Raw genomic sequence first — 10,246 nt, forward strand, 5'->3', positions numbered from 1 at the left:
AGTGGTTAAGAGCTTGGCTGCTAACCAAAAGGTCAGCAGTTCGAATCCACCAGCCGCTCCTTGGAAACCCTATGGGGCAGTTCTACTCTGTCCTGCAGGGTCACTATGAGTCAGAATAGACTCTACGGCAAGGATTTCGGGTATTTCAGAGAACACTGCCCTGAGGAAAGAACCGTTTGCATTATACACAGCCGGACACTGAGTTCTCTCCCTAGACCACAAAGGGAAGATAGATATTCTTTGGTCAGATAAATAGTTTATAAGGTTTTGTACTATATAAAGAGACATCTTCAGGGCCTGTGTAGGTACATTGTAAAACCTTGAGATACATGTTACAACATACATATTTAATGTGATAATAAAAAAGCTTACTTGTTTCAAAATGAAACAAGCAAAAAAAAAAAAAAAAATGTGGGCAAAAGCAAGAAGGACTTTGAGGAGAGAGTCAGTAAAAACCTGAAAAACTTCCATGGAAGAGCATGATGGTCCTCGAGAAGGCTGTTGGTGCAGGTTTAAAGAAAAGAGAAGAAAATGTTATTAGAAAATTCTAGTTATACAATGGAAGGAAGTTTAACTACACTGTTGCCTACATTGATGTAGAAAGTAAAAAGTGTACCTATTATGATCTGGATGATCTAGCTAAAGAGATTTTCAGACTTTGTCAGAGGAAATGCCTTGTTTCTTGGTGTTTTACAATAAAATGCAAGAGGACAGAAGTAAGCTGAAGGAAGAACTTTTTAAAAAAGGAGCCAGAAATTGCTTGGGTGTGAAAATTTCCAGCCTCTCCAGGCAACAGCCCATGCTGAAATTAAGAAACGCTCCCTTGGCGAAAATAAAATCCAGGCCACTGTCACAATAGTATAAAGATGAGGCCAACTGTGTAGCTGTGAAACCCTTTCTTAAGACATCAGGAAGAGCTAAGGCAGTACCTCAGAGAAACTTTCGGTCAAAGACAGGGCTTCTAAGGAGCTTAAGAGTACAGTATTGTCCTCTGAGCAATCTCAGAAGTAAAAGTAGAAAAGGACTTATCTTGAAGAGATTTGTAGGCCTGGCTTTTATCTACTGGAGTGACCCTCCACCCCACCCCCCCAAAAGAGCTTCATAGAAGACCATAGAGTTTTTACAACAACTGAATTGGCAGAAGCACCACCAGTTTGGAATGAAAGGGACAGAGATAACACAAAAGGAAAAGAGGCCATTGGACCCTCACATTTCTACAGGCAGGAAGCAGGCTAAAACCACTATGCTGCTATTTTTCATGTAAAGGCTACCTTAAAAGATGACTGAAGGCAAAGCAAGAGCCTTGAGGAATTATTCCCAGGCCTTGAGTCCTAAGGAAGCAACTGTCAACCTGTGTACTGCCGGATTTCCTAACTGCTATGGACCAGTGACTCCCGTGTGCCTCCCATTTCCCCTTCCCCTCCTTTTTGGAATGGAGTTATCATCTATCAGTTAGGCTATGCCTGTCCCACCATTGTATGTGGAGTGTGTGAGGGATAGATAACTTGTCTCTTTAATTCGCATCTTCAAATCAAGAGAAATTGTACTAAAGAAAATACAGGTATTAAATCAGGTACTATACCAGCCCCTGATTTAGATGACAAGGTCCTAGATTTCAAGTTGATCCTGTAATGGGATGAGATTGGCGGGGGTGGGGGAGGGGATCTGGGGGCTTAGGAGAAGGTAAACGGGGTTATTTTGTATGTGGAAGGAACGTAAATCACTGGAAGCTTGAGGATAGACTGTAGTAGTTAACTTCCAAGATGGTTCAATGATCCTCACCTCCTGCACTAGACTAGACTTTGACTAGAGCTTACCTGTACAGCTAATAAGATATTACAGAAATAACAGACTGTGATTTCTGAGACTAGGTTATAAAAGACCTTGGCGCACTCTGCCTTGCTATCTCTTGGATCAGTCACTCTGGGGGAAATCAGCCACCATGTCATGAGGAAACTCAAACAGCCTACGAAGAGGTCCACCTGGTAAGGAACTGAAACCTCCTGCCAAAGCCAGCACTAACTGCTAATGAGTCGTCATGGAAGGGGATCCTCCAGGCCCCACCGAGCCTTCAGACGACTGCAACGTCGGCCAGCATCTTGACTACAACTTCATGATATTCTGGGCCAGAAGCACCCACTACGGCCACTGCAAACTCCTGACTGGTAGAAATGTTGATTGTTGTTTTAAATTGTTAAGTTGTGGGGTAATTTGTTAAGCAGCAATAGAAAACTAGTACACATGCCTTTCCAAAACCAACAAGACCTAGTGTCTTAGTTACCTAGTGTTGCTATAACAGAAATACCGCAAACAGGGGCTTTAACAAACAGAAATTTATTTTCTCACAGCTTAGGAGGCTAGAAGTCTGAATTCAGGGTGCCAGCTCTAGGGGAAGGCTTTCTCTGTCAGCTCTGGAGGAAGGTCCTCGTTCCTTTGGAGCCTTCGCTCCTGGGCAATTTTCATATGGCTTGGCATCTCTCTTCCCCACCTCTACTTACTGGCTTGCTTGTTTAATCTCTTTTATATCTCAAAAGAGACTGACTTAAGACACATCCTACACTAATACTGTCTCATTAACATAACAAAAAAACTCATTCCCAAATGGGATTATAACCACAGGTATAGGGGTGAGAATTCACAACCACATATTTTGGGAGACACAATTCAATCCACGACACCCAGGAACTTTTATTTTTTCTTTAAATAAAAGTAATCAACTAGTGGGAATGCAAAATGACACAGCCACTTCGGAAGACAATCTTGCAGTTTCTTGTAAAGCTAAACATAGGCTTGCCATTCAATCCACCAATCATTCTCCTAGATATTTACCCAAGTGAGATGGAAACGTATATCCGCATAAAAACCTGCACAGGAATGTTTATTCAATATCAGCTTTATTCAAAATTGTTAAAAATTGGAAACAACCAATATGTCTTTCAATAGGCGAATTGAAAAAAAAAATTGAGGTACATCCATACAATGGACTATTTATTATTCAGTAATAAAAAGAAACGCACTATCAAGCCAGGAAAAGACACGGAGGATGCTTAAATGCATACTGCTAAGTGAAAGAAGCCAGTCTGAAAAAGCCATACACCGTATGATTCCTAAGGAGCCCTGGTGGCACAGTGGTTAAGGTGTTCAGCTACTGACCACAAGGTTGGCGGTTCGAACCCACCAGCCGTTCCATGGGAGAAAGATGTGGCAGTCTGCTTCCATAAAGATTACAGCTTTGGAAACCCTATGGGGCAGTTCTACCCTGTCCTATAGGGTCGCTTTGAGTCGGAATTGACTTGAATGCAATGGGTTTGGGTTTTTTTTGTTTGGTTTGGTATGATCCCAACTATATGACATTCTGGAAAAGGCAAAACCACAGAGAGTGAAAAGATTAGTGGTTGCTGGGGACAGGGAAGGAGTGAACAGGTGCAGCACAGGGCATATTTTAGGGCAGTGAAATGATTCCGCATGATACTGTAAGAGTGGGCACACGGTATCAAGTGTTTGTGAAAAACCCACAGAACTGCACAACACAAAGGGTGAATGCTTATGTGAACAGTGGACTTTAGTTAATAATGTATCAATGTTGGTTTATCAATTATAACGAAAGTCCCAGACTACTGTGAGAAGTTAACAGAAGAAACAGTGTGTGGAGAGAGGAGAAATGGGAATTCCAGTACTTTCTGCACAATTTTTCTGTAAACATAAAAGTGCTCTAAAAGATACTCTATTAAGAAAAAAAAAAGCAATCAACTGCCATGGGAAACTTTTCATGAACACAGAAAGAGATGAAATAAGTTTCTCAGCTTCCCAACCCTCAGCCTCACCATCAAAGGTTTGTTATAAAGCATCGGGGGTTGGGGGGGGATGGTTATATCTTTCATAGAACTATCCAAAACCAACCAGACCCTTTGCTGTCGAGTTGATTCCAACTCACAGCGACCCTATAGGACAGACAGAACTTCCCCATAGGGTTTCCAAGGAGCAGCGGGTTGATTTGAACTGCTGACCGTTTGGTTAGCAGCCAAACATTTAACCACTGTGCCACCAGGGGTCCAATGCTGCCCAGGACTACTCTATATATGAACACATCCCGATTTTACTTTTGTGTCCCCTGATAAATGGTCTCAGGTTGTTTTTTGTTTTTGCCACTACAGTTGAGGTCACAGTGAACATCCTCACCCCTGTCTTGGAGAACTCTGGAGAACATTGCCAAGATGAGCGTTCCTCAGAGTGGAACTGCTACCATCCAGCAGCTTTTGGTGAACTATAAATACCCTCACAGTCTGAGGCAGGTATTTCAGTGGCCAGCTTTCCGGGAGGTCCTTCCCAGAAATGGTAAGCCAGATAGCCAGTGCCATACCCAAGCCCATACAGGTTGACCAAAGAGAGCATCAGGCTTCCGAGGCATGTCAGCTCTGCCACTTGCCACAGAGAGCTGGAAATACCCCCACCCCCCAACACACCCAAAGCCCATCACACAGACCAATCACGACCAATCACTCTAAGAGACATTCTGAAATCCAGATTCTCATCAGGATTCCAAGCCTTCCTCACTCTGGGAAGTCCCACCCACATGGCTGCCAGTCCATTAGGAACTGTGCCAAGCTTACCCCCTACTGCCTACATCATCTTCGGGTCTGAAAATGGCCCTTGGCTAAGGCAGCCAGACTTTGACTCGCCACACATAGGGCCATGGCTCTCAGGGGTGAGAATGATTACAGCTGGCCAGAGCCTGGATGATCACTCCCAGAGCACGCCTCCCCACACAGACAGACACACACACACAAACTCAGACACAGAGGCCCCCAGACGCCACCCTTGTACTCCAGGCTTGAGGACATTGTCGACTCTTGCAGAATCACCCCTGGAATAGACACTAGGCAGTAATGGCTGATGTGGGGAAATCTGGCTGGTCTCTGAGGCAACGCCTTTCCCCCACACGCAGGAAAAAGAGAAGGCAGAGTTATGTGCACTGACGCTAACTCAGAGACACCTCTTACACACTGACAGGTGGAAATAAGCTGCAGACGAGCAGTTAGAAAACAAACCTGTGTGCGTGTCTGTGTGTGTGTGCGTGCGTGGGTTTCAAAGAGGACAGACAGGTGTATATATACACTAGTACAGTACTACACGCAAAGGAAGCTGTTGAAACTTTCACAGAAAATGTTACAAAGGTTGCCTCTAGAAAGCTGACTGGGGTGGGATGTAGGAACGGTTATTATATATGGTTCTACATCATGTGCAATAAGCACACGTGACTAAAGAGGTTACCATGAAAAGCATGTTTCCCTCCCTGCTATTCCATCCCTCAGAGGCCTCAGTTTTCACTTCAGGCCTCTGGCACAGGCCAACTTCTCACTAAGAGGCCACCAGCGTCTACAATCCAGGAACGAGGCTACCCTGCTGGTACTCAGTGGGTTCCCTCAGAGCAGGGACCTTATCAGCTCGGACACAACAGGATGGGGCAACACGCCCCAGGGGCAGCAATTACACAGATCTGCCTAACCTCGGGCTGCTGCAACGAGGGCTTCAGTCCTGCCTCCAAAGACAGTGGAGGAGCTGCGCACCAGGGCTCCCGGATTCACAAATACATGCACACATGGCCAAGGGCAAGTCCAGCCCAGCAGCCACTTACCTGGCAGAAAGACTTCATCTTGTCCAGTACCCTGTTGACCTCTACCATCACGTCCTTGCCGTCCACCAGAATGGGTGTGTTTGACCGGTTCCGCAGGGCCACGTGCAGCACCGCCCGGTTCTGGGGACAGGAGTTAGAGTGTGAGGACTCCCACCCCAGGGCAGCCATGTTCCCAGCTGGGCATACTGCACTGAAGCCCTGAGATCTGCTCCAGCCTGAAGTCTCTGTCAGTACCATGGTCTCAGACCGAGGACCCACTGTATACTTCTGAGAGTAGAGGCCACACCAGGGCCCTGGGGAAGGCAAGGTATGTGCTACCCCCTTATGTGCTACAGACAGTTGGAGGCTGGCGGGGAGAGCAGGAACATGCCAAGGACAGGTCCCAAGGGCCCATAGGTGCTCATTCCCTCACCAAGCAGTCCCATCACCTCCAACTGCTAGAAACCAACCCAGATGCCAAGTCTGTGACAGGTGCCAGACAGCTGGCCTGGTCACATGAGTAAATTGGTCCCATCAAGTTGAAGTCAGCATGAGTCCTTGAGGGAAGCAGGTTAAAGACCCCAGGTGGGCAGGAAAGGGATGGTCCTGGGACTCCAACTCAGTGAGGCTCACTAGGACGGAGAGCTTCATGTCACCCCACCCCATCCCAGGCCAGTCACACATTCCACAGGCAAATGCACCTGCCCGCCCAGAAAAGCCCTCCTTGAATGCAGCCTCCCTCAACAGAGCCCAGCAGTGCAGGTCAGGCTGAGTCTGAATTCCAGCTCTACCACATATAGCTATGACACCCTGGGTAGGTGACTTATCCTCTGAACCTCAGATTCCTCATATGTAATAGGAGAACAAAAACATCCTCCACCTCACTGGATTACTGTATTATGTACTGGATTATGCTCAGTATTTATTAGGCCCCCAGGGCTTTCATAGCAAGTCCATACACAGGGCCCCCAAGGCCCGACCTTACCACTGCTTCCTATTGACTCCAAACTGAGGAGGTGGGTGTTCTCACATCAGAGTCTTCTTTTTACTAACGAGACTTGCAGCAAGGATGCATCAGAGCCAGGTTCTCTAGGGACATGTCTGAGCAACCCTTGAGAAGCCTCCTCCCTTCAGGCTTCTGATGTGCTCCTCTCTGAGCAGCTATCAGGAGCCGTTCTAAGAATCTCACCAGACCTGACAGCTAGTCTCAGGGAACATACACCCCAAGGGCCTGCAACCAGCCTGAGGAAATGGGCCTTCAGGCTTCTCATTAAGCAAAAGCATTGCCTAAGAGAAGGGGGAAGTCACAGGGTGATGTTGCTAACAGTCAAATCTCCAAAGGGAAGAGGACCCAGGGGGTGTACAAAGCCCAGTGTCCACTAGGCCTACTCACCTCGGTGAAGTTGAGCTTCTCACCACTGAACATGCGCTCCCGGGCAGCCTCCACACCCCTGGACTTGGCCTGGGAAGAGATGACACTGAGGTCTGGTCCCATCCATGTAGGTCGCCATGAGCGCCTGACCCCAGGTACAGGGCTCAGTGGTGCTCCCAGTGAGGCTGACAGATGGTTGCCCATCTGCCTGGGGAGGGTCTGCTCAGACAGACACGGGGGTCCCCTGGGATGCTGCTGAGAACTTGAGCTAGGGGCAGGTGCCCAGAGCCCTGCATCAACACAGAGGACCTGGGGGGGGGAGGGGGTCAGGAGCCCAGTGCGCCCTCCCCACTGGGGGTCACAGGTGAAGCCTCCAGAAGCAGTACGTTACCAGCTCCACCAGCATCTGCATCACATCCTCCGTCACCAGGTTCTTGGAGTAATCCATCAGAATCTGCCCATGGTTAGTGTTAAGGGTCAAGCTGCAGAGAGAGGCAGGAGTGAAGCTGCTGACCACACCCAGCAGCAGGACTGGCCAGTCTGTCCCCTAAGCAGAGCAGCAGGAGCCACTTCCAGAAGCCATCCTCCCTGGGCCACAGCCCAAAAGGGGCCTCAGTGTCCAGAAAGGTGGTGGTGTCTGTCACCTGCCAGGCCATCAGGCTGACCTGCAGCAGCGGCACGGTGACAGACGCAGATCCTAAGCGAGGAGGCATTCCTCTTCTAAAACTGGACTGCGGAGACAGGGGAGGGGGAGGCAGCAGCTGGGTGCAGCTGTCCCTGCGTAGGCCAGGGACTGACCACGCCCTCCCAGGGCTTCCACTGAGGTTCCCTTACCCGGGCACTGACCCAGATGACAAACTGGCTGGCCATAGGGTCTTCCAGTCTGGAGCCACGACGCCCCTGCTCCCAGCAGCAGTGACCAGAGCACCTCAGCCCCATTTCCCCTCCCTCCCCCAAGACTTCCTCCAACAGACTCCTTCCCATTTCCCGCTCCTTCCTAGGTCCCCGGACCTCAGCCTCTTTAACGGGAATGACATCCCAACACAGCCACCCTTCCACTGGGCTCCCCGCAAACCCCCGGGCCTGTCGCACCCCTGACCGCACCCCGCATACGGTCCGGAGCCCATTCTCCGCCAGGAGCAGGTGGAGGGGGGCAGCCCTTTCCCGCCCGCTGCGTCAGCAAGAGCCACTCCCCACAATCGCAGAGGACTAGGTCCCTTCTCAAATGGCGGGGGGGGGCAGTGTCCATGTGGAGGGGAAGCCGGGGAGGGACCTGCTCCTCCTCATCACTAAGGATTCCCGGGGATACCCGCTCCAAGGAGGCTTCAAGGACGAAGTGTGGCCTGGCCTGTACCCGGGTCCGTGGCCGGGGCCCCCGGCGCTCCGGCCCCCGCGCGCCTGGAGCCCAGTGCGCTTCGGCTGCGCGCTCCGATGCCTGTCCCTCCCGCCCTGGCCCCCGCCTGACTTCTGCTCTGCACGGCTGGACCCAGCGCGCACCTGAAACGACTGAAGCGCTCCTTGTCCGAATCGAAAAGGCGGCGCAGGTTGAGCTCGGAGCCATGCTCGCGGTGCCACTGCTGCAGCTTCTGGAACTGCGGATCGCGGGTGAGTGCGGCCATGGCAAGACAAGTTGGGCACACGGACAGGAACCGGCCAGAAGGAAGAGGAAGGACGGGTGGGCGGCGCACAGCGAGCAGAGGCCTCAGCGTGCAGCGGCCTTTATGGCGCAAGCGCCTGCCCCCCCGCCCACGCTCCGCCGCGCCCCGCCCGCCCCGCCCACCGCTCCCTTCCCTGGCGGCGCACTAGGCGATGTTGCCTGGAGCCATGGCCTTTGCCTACAACGGGGCGGCCGCTTGCACTACCACTCCGTTGGCCTCTGCCCAGAAGTGGCTAAGGGGAAAAGGCCTAGCTTCCCATCCCCCGGTCTGCTTCTTTCATTCATTCCACAAATTGTATTGAACACCTGCCGTGTTACAGGTAGTGTTCCAGGGGCTACGGGTACATAAGTAACAAATAAATCAGTAAAATATATGGTATGTCAGATACGGGTAAATTCTATTAAGAAAAACAAACCTGGAAAGGGGGCTGAGACTAAGCCCAAAAAACCAAACCCATTGCTGTCAAATCGATTATGACTCGTAGTGACCCTATAGGACAGACTAGAACTGCCCTGTAGGGTTCCCAAGGCTGTGATCTTTACGGACGCAGACTGCCACATCTTTCTCCTGCAAAGCAGTTGGTGGGGTCCAACTACCAACACTTCAGTTAGCAGCCGAGTGCTTAACCACTGCACCACCAGGGCTCCTAGGGGCTGACACTAGGAGTTGCCATTTTAAATAGAATGGCCAAGGAGAAACTCACTGATAAGTTGGTATCTGAGCAAGTATCGAATAACGTGAGGGAGCAAGCAAGTCAACTGGATACCTGGAGGGGAGGGGACCAGGAGGGAAAATATTCTAGGTAGAGGGAACAGCAACTGCAAAATCACTAAGAGCATGCTTAGGTATTCTAGAAACAGCAAGGAGGCCAATATGGCTGGAGTGGAGTGAGAGAGGGTGTTGTAGGGGAAGAACATCACAAAGTTTAGTAAAGCAAAAACAAGTTTTATTCGGCATATATTCAAAAGGGCAAAAGTAGGAAAAGGGACACATATGTTGTCCAAGGAAATATTACAGAACACACAAATGTGGGAAAATGGACAAGTGTGCTGCTAGAGCCATGTCTGCCTGAGTCCAAAGAATATTACAGAACAGGCAAGAATGGGAAAATGGACAAGCATGCAGCCACAGCCACGTCTGCCGAGGCCAAAGACCATTACAGAATCATCAGTATATATTAATATCACAAATGGGCAAAACCATTGAAAGCTTCACCTTTTCAGATCAGCTAGAAACTATGATCCTACATTTTGAATTGTCTTTCTTAACAATCATTGATACAGGTTTCAGTAACAGGAGTCAGGAGGGTCTTCATTGGTCCAACAAATTTCTATTCACTAAATGCTAATAGAAAAAGGGTAGACAGTCTTTTGCATTCTGTTTGATTAGCTTTATGTGAAAGTTTCCCTAAAAGATATTTTCCAAGATTATCTTAGCTATTGTCTTTATACCTCAGGGCCCACTTGATGTGTCCTTGCGAGTCCCTGGGAGCAGTTGTGAGACCAGCTCCAGCTGGGTCAGATTCTCTATGCTCAAGGACAGGGAATAGTAACTCCCATATTATTTCCTAAATCAGAGGAGAATGGGAGCAGATGAGGTCAG

General features: G+C 49.5%; 1 protein-coding gene across 1 annotated transcript in view; it reads right to left on the bottom strand.

Annotated features, from left to right (window-relative positions):
- Positions 1-8,717, bottom strand: part of GPI (glucose-6-phosphate isomerase) — a 22,637-nt gene extending 13,920 nt beyond the window's left edge. The window contains exons 1-4 of the mRNA XM_004371602.2: positions 8,484-8,717; positions 7,378-7,468; positions 7,008-7,076; positions 5,636-5,755 (exon numbers count right to left, since the gene is read on the bottom strand). Of these exons, the coding sequence (XP_004371659.1) occupies positions 5,636-5,755; positions 7,008-7,076; positions 7,378-7,468; positions 8,484-8,605 (402 nt within the window). The 5' untranslated portion in view covers positions 8,606-8,717. The remainder of the gene's footprint in view (positions 1-5,635; positions 5,756-7,007; positions 7,077-7,377; positions 7,469-8,483) is intronic.
- Positions 8,718-10,246: the final 1,529 nt, after the last annotated feature.

The sequence above is a fragment of the Trichechus manatus genome, unplaced genomic scaffold, assembly GCF_000243295.1.
Source record: "Trichechus manatus latirostris isolate Lorelei unplaced genomic scaffold, TriManLat1.0 scaffold00014, whole genome shotgun sequence".
NCBI classification, from domain to species: Eukaryota; Metazoa; Chordata; class Mammalia; order Sirenia; family Trichechidae; genus Trichechus; species Trichechus manatus.